The following is a 21,213-nucleotide window of genomic DNA, read 5'->3' on the forward strand; positions in this document are numbered from 1 at the left end:
CCCCTTATTAAAGGTAGTTTTCAGACTCCCTAATAGCAGTTTTCAGTCCCCTTAAAGGTAGTTTTCAGACTCCCTAATAGCAGTTTTCAGTCCCCTTAAAGATAGTTTTCAGACATCCTAAGGGTAGTTTTCAGACATCCTAAGGGTAGTTTTCAGACATCCTAAGGGTAGTTTTCAGTCCCCTTAAAGATAGTTTTCAGACATCCTAAGGGTAGTTTTCAGACATCCTAAGGGTAGTTTTCAGACATCCTAAGGGTAGTTTTCAGAGATCCTAAGGATAGTTTACAGACATCCTAAGGGTAGTTTTCAGACCGGGCATAAGAGTAGAAAGGGTACAAGGCCTTGAAGGTGCAGACTGACCGTGCTTCCTCCTTCCTCTGCTCCTGCTCCAGCTCCTGCTGCTGTTTCTTCTCCTGTTTCTCCTTCTCTCTCCTCAGCCTCTTCTCCAGCAGAGCAGCCCTCTTCACTGCCATGTCCTCCTCTCCCTTCCCATCGTCCTGGAGGGGTACGGGGTGGACACAGAGTCAGAAATAGGTTAGAAAACATTTCAGAATTTAAATGGCTGCCATGTTGACACCAAAGTTCTACTTAGAGTGGAAATTGTAATCTTCTTGTCATGGAACGTTCAGTGCCAACATGAAGGCTAGTTTACTTTGTTTTTTTTTGTAGCTCCAGAGACTAAATGAGATCAGACAGCATTGTCACATCCTCTCACTTCAAAGGTCCCTCATTAAGATCTGTCAAATGTATGTCAGGGGGAATTCAGGCATTCCATCATGTCAGATGCATATGACCAATTTTAACCAGTTAGAACATGTTGTGCAGTGGTGACTAGATATTTTGTTTCCTGGGATAAGGACATGTGTGCTTCTACATCTGCATTGCTTGCTCTCTGGGTTTTACGCTGGGTATCTGTATAGCACTTTGACAACTGCTCATGTAAAAAGGACTTTATAAAATAAATGTGATTGATTGAGTTGTGTCTGCTGAAAGTTGATGGTAGCTTCCAGAATATACACTGAGTAGCTGTTAGCTATCCCATCTGCAGTGGTATACTGTACAGTAGCTCAGTTGGCTCCATTCTCCTAGCATAGCTCTGTTGGCTACATTCTCGTACAGTAGCATAGCTCTGTTGGCTCCATTCTCCTAGCATAGATCAGTTGGCTCCATTCTCCTACAGTAGCATAGCTCTGTTGGCTCCATTCTCCTAGCATAGCTCTGTTGGCTCCATTCTCCTAGCATAGCTCTGTTGACTCCATTCTCCTAGCATAGCTCAGTTGGCTCCATTCTCCTAGCATAGATCAGTTGGCTCCATTCTCCTACAGTAGCATAGCTCTGTTAGCTCCATTCTCCTAGCATAGCTCTGTTTACTCCATTCTCCTAGCATTGCTCAGTTGGCTCCATTCTCCTACAGTAGCATAACTCTGTTGGCTCCATTCTCCTACAGTAGCATAGCTCTGTTGACTCCATTCTCCTACAGTAGCATAGCTTTGTTGGCTCCATTCTCCTACAGTAGCATAGCTCTGTTGGCTCCATTCTCCTAGCATAGCTCTGCTGACTCCATTATCCTACAATAGCATAGCTATGTTGGCTCCATTCTCCTAGCATAGCTCTGTTGACTCCATTCTCCTAGCATAGCTCTGTTGACTCCATTCTCCTACAGTAGCATAGCTCTGCTGACTCCATTCTCCTACAGTAGCATAGTTCAGTTGGCTACATTCTCCTTCAGTAGCATAGTTCAGATGGCTCCATTCTCCTACTGTAGCATAGTTCAGATGGCTCCATTCTCCTACAGTAGCATAGTTCAGTTGGCTCCATTCTCCTAGCATAGCTCTGTTGGCTCCATTCTCCTAGCATAGATCAGTTGGCTCCATTCTCCTACAGTAGCATAGCTCTGTTGGCTCCATTCTCCTAGCATAGCTCTGTTGACTCCATTCTCCTAGCATAGCTCAGTTGGCTCCATTCTCCTAGCATAGATCAGTTGGCTCCAGTCTCCTACAGTAGCATAGTTCAGTTGGCTCCATTCTCCTACAGTAGCATAGTTCAGTTGGCTCCATTCTCCTACAGTAGCATAGTTCAGTTGGCTCCATTCTCCTACAGTAGCATAGTTCAGTTGGCTCCATTCTCCTACAGTAGCATAGTTCAGTTGGCTCCATTCTCCTACAGTAGCATAGTTCAGTTGGCTCCATTCTCCTACAGTAGCATAGTTCAGTTGGCATCCATTCTAGAATCGCTCAGCGGTTTACTACTCTAGCAGTACACACAATTACTGTCCCAGACCCAGAAGAAGTCATGGTTCACGAGTCATCCCATAGTTCATGTTGTGCCAGACACACAGTTCTGCATGAACATTATACTGTCCTGTTGCTTTTACATTGCTTACACTGTACACGTAACTTTAATATTTTATGATTATAACAAAAATGGATCAATGAACGCATTCAACATTTTAGGGTCGTAACATGCTAAATACAGTACTTGTACCGTCATCTCACAATTCTGAAATTCCTACCTTGTAGAAGAACCCACAGCACATTTTCTGGTCCTCTCCGTACAGCTCTCCACTCAACTCCAGACCCTGTCCTCCCAGAGGCTTCAGTGTGGACATTGGTACTTCTATCAGGTCTCTACTGGGCTGGGACAGCACCTCTGCCAACTTCTCCGTCCTTCCATCTCTCCTCTCCTCCTTCCCTTCCTGCTCTCTCCCTTTAGTGGGCGAGGAGGGATGAGCGCCTGCACTCCTTATCCCCGCCTCTGCTACCTCTGGCTGTGTCTCAGGCTGCTCATTTTGGTTCTGGGGCTCCTCTGCACCCCCTGGGGCCCCTCCCTCCTTGTCCTCTTCTGTGGCCCCAGGACCCTCATCATGTCCCAGGTAGGCAAAGGAGGTGACCTGGGTCTGGCTTGGGGAGAAGCGTCTTAGCCTGGGCAGACTGTCCACGGACGTGGGGGTGTTGAGCATCCGTCTTAAGGGAGTTACCTTGAGCTCACTGGGGCGTGGGGTACGGGGGGTGTGAGGGGTGCTGGCGTGGAAGGAGGCTGGTCGGCGCTTGAGGCCGCCAGGGGAACGGTGGGGGGCGCGGGGGGAACCACCGGCAGAGGACAGGATGGGGGACATGGACCCCACGGACCCCCGGCCGGCTACGCTGTTTCGCCGGAGCTCCCGTAGCTGCCTGTAGAGAGAGTAGAAATGTGGAATTACATTTTTGCAATGATAACTAACCAAGCGATAATAGTATTGCGATAATTGATACCACAATTAATGAATGATGAAAACACATGGTTTTAGTCTAAATATCATGCCATTCTAATGCACAATTTATGTGTATTGATTACTATACCTGTATGTGTATGTGTATATGTGTGTGTGTGTGTGTGTGTGTGTGTGTGTGTGTGTGTGTGTGTGTGTGTGTGTGTCAGTGGTACCTGTGTGGTGAGGGCGCTGGAGGAGGTATGACCCAGGACTGTTGCTGTTCCCTCATGGCCATGATCCTGTCCTGCTGCTGAGCCAGCCGCTGCATCTCCGTCTGCAGGAACCCCAGGGACGTGTTGAGCCTCTCGATGGAGCTAGTGTACTCAGCCACGTCCACCTCTCCAGCCACTAACCCTGGAGCAAGACACAGCGGCCACGCCTACTTTATAAGGTGGGTATCACACCTGTATACAACGGTACACATCCTGAAGTATGACTGCTCTCTAGCCTGGCCCTCTATCATTTTGTACTAATGGTCAATGGTCATTGTCGAGACAAAATTGGCAACAGAACAAACAGAGCTGGGACCAGGCTAGATTTTATTGAACCTTTATTTTTATTTGGAGTCAAAGATGAGACTAAGATGTATTTTTCAGATGCTCCAAAGAATGGAAAATAAAAGTACAAGGCAAAGTTTTTGATTTGATCAGGAGCTATAGTGGTGACCCACCTGCACCCTCCTCGCAGGGGGACTTGGGAGCGGCTCCATCGGGCTTGCACCTCTCCGCCTGGCCCAGACTGCCTGACGGGGTGAGGTCTGGGCCCCCAGGGAGGGGGCTGGTGGGAGAGGGGGTTATCCCTTTCCTTCTCACCACGTTGAGGAAGGCTGTCCTCCCCATCTTCTGACGATGCCGGGTGAACGCTGCTTCCACCTGAAACAGTGACAAAAATGGTTGATTATTTCAGCACATTTTTAATAGCCAATGAACATGCTGGCTTGGTATGCTAAATTATCCAACAAGATGATGGTTTAAATGAAGTGATTTCTGATTGATAACTAACTCTAATCATTTGATCGGACTGCTCCTTTAAAAAAAACCTAGTAGACCGTTGTTTTGTTCTTTGTCTGACACAATACCCAGTCACCTAAGTAAATGGTGCACTACTTTTGAACAGAGCCCTATGGAAATAGGGAATAGGAACCCTTAGGGAATAGGATGCCAGATGCCGAAGGGAAGACGCTCTCGGAAGCTGAACTAGCCTATACCTTCTTCTTCTGGGCCTCGATGGCTCTGCGTTTCTCCTCCAGCTTCATCTTCAGGTGCACCATCTCTGACGACAGCAGGTGGGTGTGGTCTTTGGTAGAGGATGTGGCCGGGCTCTGGGCTGGGTGGGCGGGGCTTGAGCCCTGTGAGGGGCAGAGAGAGACAGAAACACAGAGTAGGAAAAGGGACGTTGAGAGAGAAAGAGAGGGAACAGAGTAATAGATCAGAGAGACAGTTTCTCTACTGACCTCAGGTGTGGCAGTTTGTGCGGGGGGCGTGTTCAGAACATTGATCTCGGAGCTCTCGGGGGTGGTCCCTCCACTGCTCCGTCCCTCAAGCTTACGAAACTTCTGCTCGGCGAAGCTGGTCATGCGAACCACGCCTCCGCCTGAACCGCCAGAGGAAGAGGCAGGGCTGGGCACATGGGACAGGGGGGCGGGGGGCACCGAGCTGGGGCATGGGCTGCTCCTCTCTCCCCTGTCACCGTTCCTCACCCCCCTCTCTCCATTCCCCTCTGGTAGGGGACAGGATCGGGTCATAGCCTCATAGTCAGGGTCTATATCAGAGTAGTCCCTGAGGGAAGAGTTGTCCTCCTCCAAACTCTCCTGGATGTCCTCCGTCCTCACGTGGATCCCTGTGTCCACCTCATCCGTAGAGGCTGAGTTGGGGTCGGCCTCGTCCGCCCGGGCCTTAGCCGATCCTGGGTAGTCGTCAGGGTCGTCGCCTGGGTCTGGAGGTTCGGCTCCATCATGTAGGAAGAAGCCGTTGGCCCCGGGCCCCAGGCTGCCGTTGGGCCTCTCTGTGTCGTGGATGATCTTCAGTGCCTCCTCGATGCTGGGCGGGGTTGACGGGCTGACGGGGCCACTGCCGCCCTTGCCGTTCTCTGGGAGAACGCCATTGGAATATCTAGATTACCAGACATGTATGATCATTTATTAGACACTTATTCATAGCATCTAACAGTTAACATGTATGTAACATATTTACATTCAATATGTGTCCCCCGTGCAGACATTAAAACGCGCAACAGATCCATCAGACGTACCTGCTCTGGTTCCTGTGTGGCTGAGTCTGCCCACGCCCCAGTGCTTTATGGGAGTTGTAGTTACGTGAGTCCCTGTCGTAGTCCTCCTCAGGTATGTGTCCAGCACTGCAACCCTGACTGTTAACGCTGACCGGCTGAAAGGGGAGTTGGTGCCTCATGCCCCCCCGAGGTGTGTGGTGAACTTTGAACCCCCCCAGGCCTTCTGTGCTGGCAGAGCGGGTCATGCCTCGGAGGGAAGGACCCCGACAGGGAGGGGCACTTGGGTCCCCGTCCAGAGGAATCTCAAAGGAGATGCCCCGAGACCGTCTCTCCTTAGGCCACGTCCCCACACAGCCGTCCACATAGCACATGGACACCGACCTCTTGATCACACCTGCCAGGGACAAGGAAAATTATTAGCTTGACTCACACAGAGTACCAGTAGTAGTTCAGAGTCGTCAGCCAGATAAGATAAAGGAGTGTTTGTGATTCTGAGGAGAGGGGTAGGTAGTTCCTGTGTTCTTACCTGAAGCAGAGTCTGGTTGAAGCCTGAGAGAGCGCGAGTGAGAGAGCAAGAGAGAGAATTTTACCATAAAGCTCAAGAGCATACCTCCTGTAACTGCTAAGTTGAACTATGCTGGACCTTTCACAACATTGTTCAATAAGAGAAAATTAAATAACTACAGGTGATTATATTAATTCAATATTAATTCATACCTGTCGTGTTTTGGGCTGTCAGGTCTGTCCCCAAAGTCCTTTTTGGCTGGGCTACACATAGGACCCATAGTCCTGGATGAATGGGCAGGATCACAGGCTGGGTACAAACAAACACTAATCATTCTTCAGGATCCTCAAGTCAATAAAGGTACGTGACGTGATCTGAGTTCTGGTGAAAACTGAAATATAATGTGATATGAAAATGAAGTTGATTTATCTTCATAATCCCAACCATCATCATCCTTTTTGGCTTTCAAACACCAATATCCTTACCTTGTGGGTCAAAGACTCTGGGCTGTACAAACGAAGGCTTCACCACTTCAAACCACCAGAACAGCTCTGCCATAAACACCAGGTAGTTGTTCTGCAACAGGACAAAACACAACATAAACACCAGGTAGTTGTTCTGCAACAGGACAAAACACAACATAAACACCAGGTAGTTGTTCTGCAACAGGACAAAACACAACATAAACACCAGGTAGTTGTTCTGCAACAGGACAAAACACAACACACCAGGTAGTTGTTCTGTAACAGGACAAAACACAACACACCAGGTAGTTGTTCTGTAACAGGACAAAACACAGCATAAACACCAGGTAGTTGTTCTGCAACAGGACAAAACACAGCATAAACACCAGGTAGTTGTTCTGCAACAGGACAAAACACAACACACCAGGTAGTTGTTCTGCAACAGGACAAAACACAACACACCAGGTAGTTGTTCTGTAACAGGACAAAACACAGCATAAACACCAGGTAGTTGTTCTGCAACAGGACAAAACACAACACACCAGGTAGTTGTTCTGCAACAGGACAAAACACAGCTTAAACACCAGGTAGTTGTTCTGCAACAGGACAAAACACAACACACCAGGTAGTTGTTCTGTAACAGGACAAAACACAGCATAAACACCAGGTAGTTGTTCTGCAACAGGACAAAACACAACATAAACACCAGGTAGTTGTTCTGCAACAGGACAAAACACAGCTTAAACACCAGGTAGTTGTTCTGCAACAGGACAAAACACAACACACCAGGTAGTTGTTCTGTAACAGGACAAAACACAGCATAAACACCAGGTAGTTGTTCTGCAACAGGACAAAACACAGCTTAAACACCAGGTAGTTGTTCTGCAACAGGACAAAACACAACACACCAGGTAGTTGTTCTGCAACAGGACAAAACACAACACACCAGGTAGTTGTTCTGTAACAGGACAAAACACAGCATAAACACCAGGTAGTTGTTCTGCAACAGGACAAAACACAACATAAACACCAGGTAGTTGTTCTGCAACAGGACAAAACACAACAAACCAGGTAGTTGTTCTGTAACAGGACAAAACACAACATAAACACCAGGTAGTTGTTCTGCAACAGGACAAAACACAACATAAACACCAGGTAGTTGTTCTGCAACAGGACAAAACACAGCATAAACACCAGGTAGTTGTTCTGCAACAGGACAAAACACAGCATAAACACCAGGTAGTTGTTCTGCAACAGGACAAAACACAGCATAAACACCAGGTAGTTGTTCTGCAACAGGACAAAACACAGCATAAACACCAGGTAGTTGTTCTGTAACAGGACAAAACACAACACACCAGGTAGTTGTTCTGCAACAGGACAAAACACAGCTTAAACACCAGGTAGTTGTTCTGCAACAGGACAAAACACAGCATAAACACCAGGTAGTTGTTCTGTAACAGGACAAAACACAACACACCAGGTAGTTGTTCTGCAACAGGACAAAACACAGCTTAAACACCAGGTAGTTGTTCTGCAACAGGACAAAACACAGCTTAAACACCAGGTAGTTGTTCTGCAACAGGACAAAACACAACACACCAGGTAGTTGTTCTGCAACAGGACAAAACACAGCTTAAACACCAGGTAGTTGTTCTGCAACAGGACAAAACACAGCTTAAACACCAGGTAGTTGTTCTGCAACAGGACAAAACACAACACACCAGGTAGTTGTTCTGCAACAGGACAAAACACAGCATAAACACCAGGTAGTTGTTGTGCAACAGGACAAAACACAACACACCAGGTAGTTGTTCTGTAACAGGACAAAACACAACACACCAGATAGTTGTTCTGCAACAGGACAAAACACAGCATAAACACCAGGTAGTTGTTCTGCAACAGGACAAAACACAACACACCAGGTAGTTGTTCTGTAACAGGACAAAACACAGCATAAACACCAGGTAGTTGTTCTGCAACAGGACAAAACACAACACAACAGGTAGTTGTTCTGCAACAGGACAAAACACAACACACCAGGTAGTTGTTCTGCAACAGGACAAAACACAACATAAACACCAGGTAGTTGTTCTGTAACAGGACAAAACACAGCATAAACACCAGGTAGTTGTTCTGCAACAGGACAAAACACAACACACCAGGTAGTTGTTCTGTAACAGGACAAAACACAGCATAAACACCAGGTAGTTGTTCTGCAACAGGACAAAACACAGCATAAACACCAGGTAGTTGTTCTGCAACAGGACAAAACACAACATAAACACCAGGTAGTTGTTCTGCAACAGGACAAAACACAACACACCAGGTAGTTGTTCTGCAACAGGACAAAACACAACACACCAGGTAGTTGTTCTGTAACAGGACAAAACACAGCATAAACACCAGGTAGTTGTTCTGCAACAGGACAAAACACAGCATAAACACCAGGTAGTTGTTCTGCAACAGGACAAAACACAGCATAAACACCAGGTAGTTGGTCTGTAACAGGACAAAACACAACACACCAGGTAGTTGTTCTGCAACAGGACAAAACACAACATAAACACCAGGTAGTTGTTCTGCAACAGGACAAAACACAACATAAACACCAGGTAGTTGTTCTGCAACAGGACAAAACACAACACACCAGGTAGTTGTTCTGCAACAGGACAAAACACAACATAAACACCAGGTAGTTGTTCTGCAACAGGACAAAACACAACACACCAGGTAGTTGTTCTGCAACAGGACAAAACATAGCATAAACACCAGGTAGTTGTTCTGCAACAGGACAAAACACAGCATAAACACCAGGTAGTTGTTCTGCAACAGGACAAAACACAACATAAACACCAGGTAGTTGTTCTGCAACAGGACAAAACACAACACACCAGGTAGTTGTTCTGCAACAGGACAAAACACAACATAAACACCAGGTAGTTGTTCTGCAACAGGACAAAACACAACACACCAGGTAGTTGTTCTGCAACAGGACAAAACACAGCATAAACACCAGGTAGTTGTTCTGCAACAGGACAAAACACAGCATAAACACCAGGTAGTTGTTCTGCAACAGGACAAAACACAACACACCAGGTAGTTGTTCTGCAACAGGACAAAACACAGCATAAACACCAGGTAGTTGTTCTGCAACAGGACAAAACACAGCATAAACACCAGGTAGTTGTTCTGCAACAGGACAAAACACAACACACCAGGTAGTTGTTCTGCAACAGGACAAAACACAGCATAAACACCAGGTAGTTGTTCTGTAACAGGACAAAACACAGCATAAACACCAGGTAGTTGTTCTGTAACAGGACAAAACACAACACACCAGGTAGTTGTTCTGCAACAGGACAAAACACAACACACCAGGTAGTTGTTCTGCAACAGGACAAAACACAGCATAAACACCAGGTAGTTGTTCTGCAACAGGACAAAACACAGCATAAACACCAGGTAGTTGTTCTGCAACAGGACAAAACACAGCATAAACACCAGGTAGTTGTTCTGCAACAGGACAAAACACAACACACCAGGTAGTTGTTCTGCAACAGGACAAAACACAACATAAACACCAGGTAGTTGTTCTGCAACAGGACAAAACACAGCATAAACACCAGGTAGTTGTTCTGCAACAGGACAAAACACAACACACCAGGTAGTTGTTCTGCAACAGGACAAAACACAGCATAAACACCAGGTAGTTGTTCTGCAACAGGACAAAACACAACATAAACACCAGGTAGTTGTTCTGCAACAGGACAAAACACAGCATAAACACCAGGTAGTTGTTCTGCAACAGGACAAAACACAACACACCAGGTAGTTGTTCTGCAACAGGACAAAACATAGCATAAACACCAGGTAGTTGTTCTGCAACAGGACAAAACACAGCATAAACACCAGGTAGTTGTTCTGCAACAGGACAAAACACAACATAAACACCAGGTAGTTGTTCTGCAACAGGACAAAACACAACACACCAGGTAGTTGTTCTGCAACAGGACAAAACACAACATAAACACCAGGTAGTTGTTCTGCAACAGGACAAAACACAACACACCAGGTAGTTGTTCTGCAACAGGACAAAACACAGCATAAACACCAGGTAGTTGTTCTGCAACAGGACAAAACACAGCATAAACACCAGGTAGTTGTTCTGCAACAGGACAAAACACAACACACCAGGTAGTTGTTCTGCAACAGGACAAAACACAGCATAAACACCAGGTAGTTGTTCTGCAACAGGACAAAACACAGCATAAACACCAGGTAGTTGTTCTGCAACAGGACAAAACACAACACACCAGGTAGTTGTTCTGCAACAGGACAAAACACAGCATAAACACCAGGTAGTTGTTCTGTAACAGGACAAAACACAGCATAAACACCAGGTAGTTGTTCTGTAACAGGACAAAACACAACACACCAGGTAGTTGTTCTGCAACAGGACAAAACACAACACACCAGGTAGTTGTTCTGCAACAGGACAAAACACAGCATAAACACCAGGTAGTTGTTCTGCAACAGGACAAAACACAGCATAAACACCAGGTAGTTGTTCTGCAACAGGACAAAACACAGCATAAACACCAGGTAGTTGTTCTGCAACAGGACAAAACACAACACACCAGGTAGTTGTTCTGCAACAGGACAAAACACAACATAAACACCAGGTAGTTGTTCTGCAACAGGACAAAACACAGCATAAACACCAGGTAGTTGTTCTGCAACAGGACAAAACACAACACACCAGGTAGTTGTTCTGCAACAGGACAAAACACAGCATAAACACCAGGTAGTTGTTCTGCAACAGGACAAAACACAGCATAAACACCAGGTAGTTGTTCTGTAACAGGACAAAACACAACACACCAGGTAGTTGTTCTGCAACAGGTCAAAACACAACACACCAGGTAGTTGTTCTGCAACAGGACAAAACACAACACACCAGGTAGTTGTTCTGCAACAGGACACAACACAACACACCAGGTGGTTGTTCTGCAACAGGACAAAACACAACATAAACACCAGGTAGTTGTTCTGCAACAGGACAAAACACAACACACCAGGTAGTTGTTCTGCAACAGGACAAAACACAGCTTAAACACCAGGTAGTTGTTCTGCAACAGGACAAAACACAGCATAAACACCAGGTAGTTGTTCTGCAACAGGACAAAACACAACACACCAGGTAGTTGTTCTGCAACAGGACAAAACACAACACACCAGGTAGTTGTTCTGCAACAGGACAAAACACAGCATAAACACCAGGTAGTTGTTCTGCAACAGGACAAAACACAACACACCAGGTGGTTGTTCTGCAACAGGACAAAACACAGCTTAAACACCAGGTAGTTGTTCTGCAACAGGACAAAACACAGCATAAACACCAGGTAGTTGTTCTGCAACAGGACAAAACACAACATAAACACCAGGTAGTTATTCCGCAACAGGACAAAACACAACACACCAGGTAGTTGTTCTGCAACAGGACAAAACACAACACACCAGGTAGTTGTTCTGCAACAGGACAAAACACAGCATAAACACCAGGTAGTTGTTCTGCAACAGGACAAAACACAGCTTAAACACCAGGTAGTTGTTCTGCAACAGGACAAAACACAACATAAACACCAGGTAGTTGTTCTGCAACAGGACAAAACACAACACACCAGGTAGTTGTTCTGCAACAGGACAAAACACAGCATAAACACCAGGTAGTTGTTCTGCAACAGGACAAAACACAGCATAAACACCAGGTAGTTGTTCTGCAACAGGACAAAACATAGCATAAACACCAGGTAGTTGTTCTGCAACAGGACAAAACACAGCATAAACACCAGGTAGTTGTTCTGCAACAGGACAAAACACAACACACCAGGTAGTTGTTCTGCAACAGGACAAAACACAACATAAACACCAGGTAGTTGTTCTGCAACAGGACAAAACACAACACACCAGGTAGTTGTTCTGCAACAGGACAAAACACAACACACCAGGTAGTTGTTCTGTAACAGGACAAAACACAGCATAAACACCAGGTAGTTGTTCTGCAACAGGACAAAACACAACACACAAGTTAGATAGGGGGAAAGGAAATGTAATACATCCAAATAACTGCATTTGTCCAGAAGGTGTCTCTGTTGAGACAAGTCACAGACGAGGCAACATACTGTATAGTGGCTGGTAGATCAATGACGAGGTCAGGGATAGCAGGTAAAGCTGCCTCCAAGCTACCCTGGTTGCTAAGTAACTGAGTGTGGGTGTGTGTGTTATTGGCAGCCTCAGATTTCTCCGTTACCTCAACATCTAGTGTATAGTGGAGAAAACTGATATATATTAGAGTGTGCCATAGACGCACACAACACAGAGTATAATATGGCTTCATTCCTTTAATGATTCATCCACTTCTTCTGACTGGGCCTCTGTCTCTATGGAATGGAGGGTCTTCATTGACCACAACCTCCCCGCAAACTAAGACTGGACTGAAGATTTCAAAACATTGTTGCTTGGATATTCCCCTTTGGATTGTCAAGAGCTTTTGGACATTGAGTTCAGAGTGTAGGACACCCACCCACACTGTGGTGGTCTGGTTAGGGGTTCTGGAGAAAGTTTGGCCAGTAGTGAGTTGGCTCCATGCCAGGGCCTTTAGCTGCTCTTCAGGACACGTTCTCTCACTCTCTGCCCCTCCCTGAGACGCTTGTTGCACTGTGACCAGTCTATACACACCCAGTGGTGTGTGTGTGTGTGTGTGTGTGTGTGTGTGTGTGTGTGTGTGTGTGTGTATATACACGACAGGCCAAAGGGGGCCCTGTGCCTCCTATTGGTTGTGTTTGTCTCACTAAATAGGAGGTTGGTACAAACACACACACACACACACACAGTCTAAGGAAAGGACACAGTGTGCCAACAGTTAGGGGCAGGACCAGAATCCCAATTGGTTCTGACTAATGTTCCTATACTACATGTTACGCATTCTAGCAGTCTATAACCACATTGCATAGTTACATTACATGGTTACATTACATTGTTACATTACATGGTTACATTACATAGTTACATTACATGTTTACATCACATTACATGTTTACATTACATGGTTACGTTACATTACATGTTTACATCACATGGTTACATTACATGGTTACATTACATTACATGTTTACATTACATAGTTACATTACATTACATGGTTACCTTACATGTTTACATTACTTGGTTACATTACATGGTTACATTACATTACATGGTTACCTTACATGTTTACATTACATGTTTACATCACATGGTTACATTACATTACATGGTTACCTTACATGTTTACATTACATGGTTACGTTACATTACATGGTTACATTACATGGTTACATTACATTACATGGTTACCTTACATGTTTACATTACATGGTTACGTTACATTACATGTTTACATTACATGGTTACGTTACATTACATGTTTACATTACATGGTTACGTTACATTACATGTTTACATTACATGGTTACGTTACATTACATGTTTACATTACATGGTTACATTACATGGTTACATTACATTACATGGTTACCTTACATGTTTACATTACATGGTTACATTACATGGTTACATTACATTACATGTTTACATTACATGGTTACGTTACATTACATGTTTACATCACATGGTTACATTACATTACATGTTTACATCACATGGTTACATTACATGGTTACCTTACATGTTTACATTACATGGTTACATTACATTACATGTTTACATTACATGGTTACATTACATTACATGTTTACATCACATGGTTACATTACATTACATGTTTACATTACATGGTTACATTGCATGGTTACATTACATGTTTACGTTACATGGTTACATTACATTACATGTTTACATTACATGGTTACATTACATGGTTACATTACATGTTTACATTACACAGTTACAATACATTACATGTTTACATTACATGGTTACATTACATAGTTACATTACATTACATGTTTACATTACATGGTTACATTACATTACATGTTTACATTACATAGTTACATTACATTACATGTTTACATTACATAGTTACAATACATTACATGTTTACATTACACGGTTACATTACATGTTTACATTACATGGTTACATTACATGGTTACATTACATTACATGTTTACATTACATGGTTACATTACACATTCTGTATGAATGAGCAGTAAATCAGAACTCATTATGTATTATTTGTAGCACATAAATAATCAACAGTTCTGTCATCCTCTGATAGAAAAGGGCAAAACAACAGAGGCAGGGAGAGACAGGGAGAGACAGGGAGAGGCAGGGAAAGACAGGGAGAGACAGGCACAGAGAAAATAGCATGCCACTTCTCTCTAAGCAGCCTCTGTCTGTCTGTCTTAAGGGTAGAGCTTGGCTAGCTAAAGGGTCCTGTCTGTTTTGGAATAGCAACACACACACACACACACACACACACACACAAACGCTTATTTGACTTTGCGGAACAGTCAGTATGGCAAAATGTGCCCCTCCTATACACACACACACACACACACACACACACACACACAAATCATTACTAACTCTAACTCTATGTATCATTACCAACTCTATGTATCATTACTAACTCTATGTATCATTACTAACTCTATGTATCATTACTAACTCTATGTATCATTACTAACTCTATGCATCATTACCAACTCTATGTATCATTACTAACTCTATGTATCATTACTAACTATATGTATCATTACTAACTCTATGTATCATTACTAACTCTATGTATCATTACTAACTCTATGTATCATTACTAACTCTATGTATCATTACTAACTCTATGTATCATTACTAACTCTATGTATCATTACTAACTCTATGTATCATTACTAACTCTATGTTTCATTACTAACTCTATGTATCATTACTAACTCTATGTATCATTACTAACTCTATGTATCATTACTAACTCTATGTATCATTACTAACTCTATGCATCATTACCAACTCTATGTATCATTACTAACTCTATGTATCATTACTAACTATATGTATCATTACTAACTCTATGTATCATTACTAACTCTATGTATAATTACTAACTCTATGTATCATTACTAACTCTATGTATCATTACTAACTCTATGTATCATTACTAACTCTATGTATCATTACTAACTCTATGTATCATTACTAACTCTATGTATCATTACTAACTCTATGTATCATTACTAACTCTATGTATCATTACTAACTCTATGTACTAACTCTATGCATCCTTACTAACTCTATGCATCATTACTAACTCTATGCATCATTACTAACTCTCTGTATAATTACTAACTCTATGTACTAACTCTATGTATCATTACTAACTCTATGTATCATTACTAACTCTATGTACTAACTCTATGCATCCTTACTAACTCTATGCATCATTACTAACTCTATGCATCATTACTAACTCTCTGTATAATTACTAACTCTATGTACTAACTCTATGTATCATTACTAACTCTATGTATCATTACTAACTCTATGTATCATTACTAACTCTATGTATCATTCCTAACTCTATAAAGGTTCAATTCAAAATACCCCCTTTCAGCCATTTGTCCACACATACCACTCAATGAGATCTATAGCACCACTCTACCTCCAATGTCAACACTCCATATCCCTCCCTACCTAACCCAGGCCATGACCCCCCTGGTCCCTCGTTGTTACCCCAGCCCACTTCCTGTCCCCCCAGACCTCCTCCCTAGTCCACAGCCTCCCTCTCTGTCCTGTCCCCCTGGTTCTACCTTGATGGAAGAGTGGGCATAGAGCCTACCTTGATGGAAGAGTGGGCATAGAGCCTACCTTGATGGAAGAGTGGGCATAGAGCATGTCCTCCAGGGAGAAGTGGCAGCAGTGGTTGAGGTTGTCCCTACAGAACTCCTGCACCAGCTGCAGATTGTACAGACTGTCAGCCAGCGACATGGTCTCCTTCAGACAGATATCTGGAGGGTGGGGAGAGGAGAGAGCACAGGGGCGGAGTTAGAGTTTAAGGGTTTGTTTTCAAATATATCCGAAAAGCTTCAGCAATGCATCAATGGCTTGTTTGGGGTCACTTAGAAATGTCCTTTTTGAAAGAAAAGCACAAAAAAAATGTCCATCAAAATAACATCAAATTGATCAGAAATACAGTGTAGACATTGTTAATGTTGTAAATGACTGTTGTAGCTGGAAACGGCAGATTTTTAATGGAATATCTACATAGGCGTACAGAGGCCCATTATCAGCAACCATCACTCCTGTGTTCCAATGCCACGTTGTGTTAGCTCATCCAAGTTAATCATTTTAAAAGGCTAATTGATCATTAGAAAACCCTTTTGCAATTATGTTAAAGCAATAAAACTGGCCTTCTTTAGACTAGTTGAGTATCTGGAGCATCAGCATTTGTGGGTTCGATTACAGGCTCAAAATGGCCAGAAACAAATACCTTTCTTCTGAAACCCGTCAGTCTATTCTTGTTCTGAGAAATGAAGGCTATTCCATGCGAGAAATTGCCAAGAAACTGAAGATCTCGTACAGCGCTGTGTGCTACTCCCTTCACAGAACAGCTCAAACGGTCTCTAACCAGAATAGAAAGAGGAGTGGGAGGCCCCGGTGCACAACTGAGCAAGAGAACAAGTACATTAGAGTGTCTAGTTTGAGAAACAGACGCCTCACAAGTCCTCAACTGGCAGCTTCATTAAATAGTACCTGCAAAACACCAGTCTCAACATCAACAGTGAAGAGGCGACTCCGGGATGCTGGCCTTCTAGGCCTTCTAGTTCCTCTGTTCCTCTGTTCTTTTTCCCATCTTAATCTTTTATTTTATTGGCCAGTCTGAGATATGGCTTTTTCTTTTCAACTCTGCCTAGAAGGCCAGCATCCTGGAGTCGCCTCTTCACAGTTGACGTTGAGACTGGTGTTTTGTGGGTACTATTTAATGAAGCTGCCAGTTGGAACACAGAAGTGATGGTTGCTGATAACGGGCCTCTGTACGCCTATTCCATAAAATAATCAGCCGTTTCCAGCTACAATAGTCATTTACAACAATAACAGTGTCTACACTGTATTTCTGTTATTTTAATGGACAAAAAAATGTGCATTTCTTTCAAAAACAAGGACATTTCTAAGTGACCCCAAACTTTTGAACGGTAGTGTACGTATACAGTTTATACAATATATATTATTGAGAGTGACCATGGTCTGTCTTAAAAACATTGAAATGTATTTGCATTTGTACTTTATTAGAAATGTATCTTTTATAAAGTATTTAGTATTATTTGTAGTATTTGGCCAGAATATCAGTGGGAGGAGGCAGGGTTAGAAGGCAGGGTCGGGGGCAGTGAACATCTGATAGTAGCACACAGAGCCATCTATATTTGACTGGGCACAAGTAGAGGGAGTGGAAATGTTTATCTTTCAATAAATAAGTCAACATTCTTCATCCAACGGACTATGTTGCTATTAACTCCTGACCAATCACGTCTTAGCCTGGCCCTGGGGCATTATTGGAATAGTGGGTGGAGTCTGGCCCACTGGCTACTGTATAAACAGGCTCAAAACTGAAACATGCCACTAATATCTCTCTCTCTCTCTCTCTCTCTCTCTCTCTCTCTCTCTCTCTCTCTCTCTCTCTCTCTCTCTCACCCTCTCTCTCTCACCCTCTCCCCATCTGTCTCTTTTGGGGTGGCAGGTAGCCTAGTGGTTAGAGCTTGAATCCCCGAGCTGACAAGGTAACAATCTGTCGTTCTGCCCCTGAACAAGGCTGTTAACCCACTGTTCTCCTGAACAAGGTAGTTAACCCACTGTTCCCCTGAACAAGGCAGTTAACCCACTGTGCCCCTGAACAAGGTAGTTAACCCACTGTTCCCCTGAACAAGGTAGATAACCCACTGTTCCCCTGAACAAGGCAGTTAACCCACTGTTCCCCTGAACAAGGCAGTTAACCCACTGTTCCCCTGAACAAGGTAGTTAACCCACTGTTCCCCTGAACAAGGCAGTTAACCCACTGTTCCCCTGAACAAGGTAGTTAACCCACTGTTCCCCTGAACAAGGCTGTTAACCCACTGTTCCCCTGAACAAGGTAGTTAACCCACTGTTCCCCTGAACAAGGTAGTTAACCCACTGTTCCCCTGAACAAGGTAGTTAACCCACTGTTCCCCTGAACAAGGTAGTTAACCCACTGTTCCCCTGAACAAGGTAGTTAACCCACTGTTCCCCTGAACAAGGTAGTTAACCCACTGTTCCCCTGAACAAGGCAGTTAACCCACTGTTCCCCTGAACAAGGCAGTTAACCCACTGTTCCCCTGAACAAGGTAGTTAACCCACTGTTCCCCTGAACAAGGCAGTTAACCCACTGTTCCCCTGAACAAGGCAGTTAACCCACTGTTCCCCTGAACAAGGTAGTTAACCCACTGTGCCCCTGAACAAGGCAGTTAACCCACTGTTCCCCTGAACAAGGTAGTTAACCCACTGTTCCCCTGAACAAGGTAGTTAACCCACTGTGCCCCTGAACAAGGTAGTTAACCCACTGTTCCCCTGAACAAGGTAGTTAACCCACTGTTCCCCTGAACAAGGTAGTTAACCCACTGTTCCCCTGAACAAGGTAGCTAACCCACTGTTCCCCTGAACAAGGCAGTTAACCCACTGTTCCCCTGAACAAGGTAGTTAACCCACTGTTCCCCTGAACAAGGCAGTTAACCCACTGTTCCCCTGAACAAGGTAGTTAACCCACTGTTCCCCTGAACAAGGTAGTTAACCCACTGTTCCCCTGAACAAGGCAGTTAACCCACTGTTCCCCTGAACAAGGCAGTTAACCCACTGTTCCCCTGGACAAGGCAGTTAACCCACTGTTCCCCTGAACAAGGCAGTTAACCCACTGTTCCCCTGAACAAGGCAGTTAACCCACTGTTCCCCTGAACAAGGCAGTTAACCCACTGTTCCCCTGAACAAGGCAGTTAACCCACTGTTCTTAACTGACTCGCCTAGTTAAATAAAGGTTAAATACAAAAACTCTCCACCCTCTCTCTCTCTTTCCCTCATATCTTTCATTGCCCCCCCTCTCTCTAACTTTCTCTCCATCTCTCTCTGTCTCTTCCTCCCCACTCTCTCATGTCTCTCCATCTCTCTCTGTCTCTTCCTCCCCACTCTCTCATGTCTCTGCTCCCCTCTCTCTCTCCTACGCTATCTCTCATGATATGTATTTCACTCAGGTTTAATTGTTCATCCCCAAATGACACCATTATTATTGCATAAACCTGAACCTCATGGACTCTTTGACGTTGTTGGCCAACTTGTACACATTGACTTCATCACTAGGGGCTAATCTTCTTTCCAATGGAATCATTCTGGATCATATCTACTGGGCAGGATGGAGGAGAAGCTATTCTCTCTCTTCTCTCTGTGTGTGTGTTAGGTATTATCTCTCTTCTCTCTGTGTGTGTGTGTGTGTGTGTGTGAGCTATTCTCTCTCTTCTCTCTGTGTGTGTGTTAGCTATTCTCTCTCTTCTCTCTGTGTGTGTGTTAGCTATACTCTCTCTTCTCTCTGTGTGTGTGAGCTATTCTCTCTCTTCTCTCTGTGTGTGTGTTAGCTATTCTCTCTCTTCTCTCTGTGTGTGTGTTAGGTATTCTCTCTCTTCTCTCTGTGTGTGTGTGTGTGTGAGCTATTCTCTCTCTTCTCTCTGTGTGTGTGTGTGTGTGAGCTATTCTCTCTCTTCTCTCTGTGTGTGTGTTAGCTATTCTCTCTCTTCTCTCTGTGTGTGTGTTAGCTATACTCTCTCTTCGCTCTGTGTGTGTGTTAGCTATACTCTCTCTTCTCTCTGTGTGTGTGTTAGCTATACTCTCTCTTCTCTCTGTGTGTGTTAGCTATACTCTCTCTTCTCTCTGTGTGTGTGTTAGCTATACTCTCTCTTCTCTCTGTGTGTGTGTTAGCTATACTCTCTCTTCTCTCTGTGTGTGTGTGTGTGAGCTATTCTCTCTCTTCTCTCTGTGTGTGTGTTAGCTATTCTCTCTCTTCTCTCTGTGTGTGTGTTAGCTATACTCTCTCTTCTCTCTGTGTGTGTGTTAGCTATACTCTCTCTTCTCTCTGTGTGTGTGTTAGCTATACTCTCTCTTCTCTCTGTGTGTGTGTTAGCTATACTCTCTCTTCTCTCTGTGTGTGTGTTAGCTATACTCTCTCTTCTCTCTGTGTGTGTGTTAGCTATACTCTCTCTTCTCTCTGTGTGTGTGTTAGCTATACTCTCTCTTCTCTCTGTGTGTGTGTTAGCTATACTCTCTCTTCTCTGTGTGTGTGTGTGTTAGCTATACTCTCTCTTCTCTGTGTGTGTCTGTTAGCTATACTCTCTCTTCTCTCTGTGTGTCTGTTAGCTATTCTCTCTCTTCTCTCTGTGTGTGTGTTAGCTATACTCTCTCTTCTCTCTGTGTGTGTGTTAGCTATACTCTCTCTTCTCTCTGTGTGTGTGTTAGCTATACTCTCTCTTCTCTCTGTGTGTGTTAGCTATTCTCTCTTCTCTCTGTGTGTGTTAGCTATTCTCTCTCTTCTCTGTGTGTGTTAGCTATTCTCTCTCTCTCTCTCTCTGTATGTGTTAGCTATTCTCTCTCTCTGTGTGTGCTAGCTATTCTTTCTCTTCTCTGTGTGTGTTAGCTATTCTTTCTCTTCTCTGTGTGTGCTAGCTATTCTTTCTCTTCTCTGTGTGTGTTAGCTATTCTCTCTCTTCTGT

At 44.0% G+C, this 21,213-nt stretch overlaps 1 protein-coding gene across 4 annotated transcripts in view; it reads right to left on the reverse strand.

Annotated features, from left to right (window-relative positions):
* Window positions 1-21,213, reverse strand: part of LOC110531006 (calmodulin-regulated spectrin-associated protein 2) — a 92,589-nt gene that overhangs the window by 8,279 nt on the left and 63,097 nt on the right. For 3 of the 4 annotated variants that reach the window (XM_090182781.1, XM_036986421.2, XM_036986419.2), the window contains exons 6-16: window positions 16,322-16,461; window positions 6,470-6,560; window positions 6,197-6,293; window positions 6,006-6,028; window positions 5,501-5,873; window positions 4,704-5,361; window positions 4,458-4,598; window positions 3,921-4,122; window positions 3,424-3,604; window positions 2,513-3,170; window positions 361-497 (exon numbers count right to left, since the gene is read on the reverse strand). In XM_090182781.1, the coding sequence (XP_090038907.1) occupies window positions 361-497; window positions 2,513-3,170; window positions 3,424-3,604; window positions 3,921-4,122; window positions 4,458-4,598; window positions 4,704-5,361; window positions 5,501-5,873; window positions 6,006-6,028; window positions 6,197-6,293; window positions 6,470-6,560; window positions 16,322-16,461 (2,701 nt within the window). Of the gene's footprint in view, window positions 1-360; window positions 498-2,512; window positions 3,171-3,423; window positions 3,605-3,920; window positions 4,123-4,457; window positions 4,599-4,703; window positions 5,362-5,500; window positions 5,874-6,005; window positions 6,029-6,196; window positions 6,294-6,469; window positions 6,561-16,321; window positions 16,462-21,213 lie in introns of those variants that run through there. The other variant, XM_090182782.1, reaches the window with a different exon arrangement.

This window comes from Oncorhynchus mykiss, chromosome 8 (genome assembly GCF_057628025.1).
Source record: "Oncorhynchus mykiss isolate SJ-2025 chromosome 8, ASM5762802v1, whole genome shotgun sequence".
NCBI lineage: Eukaryota > Metazoa > Chordata > Actinopteri > Salmoniformes > Salmonidae > Oncorhynchus > Oncorhynchus mykiss.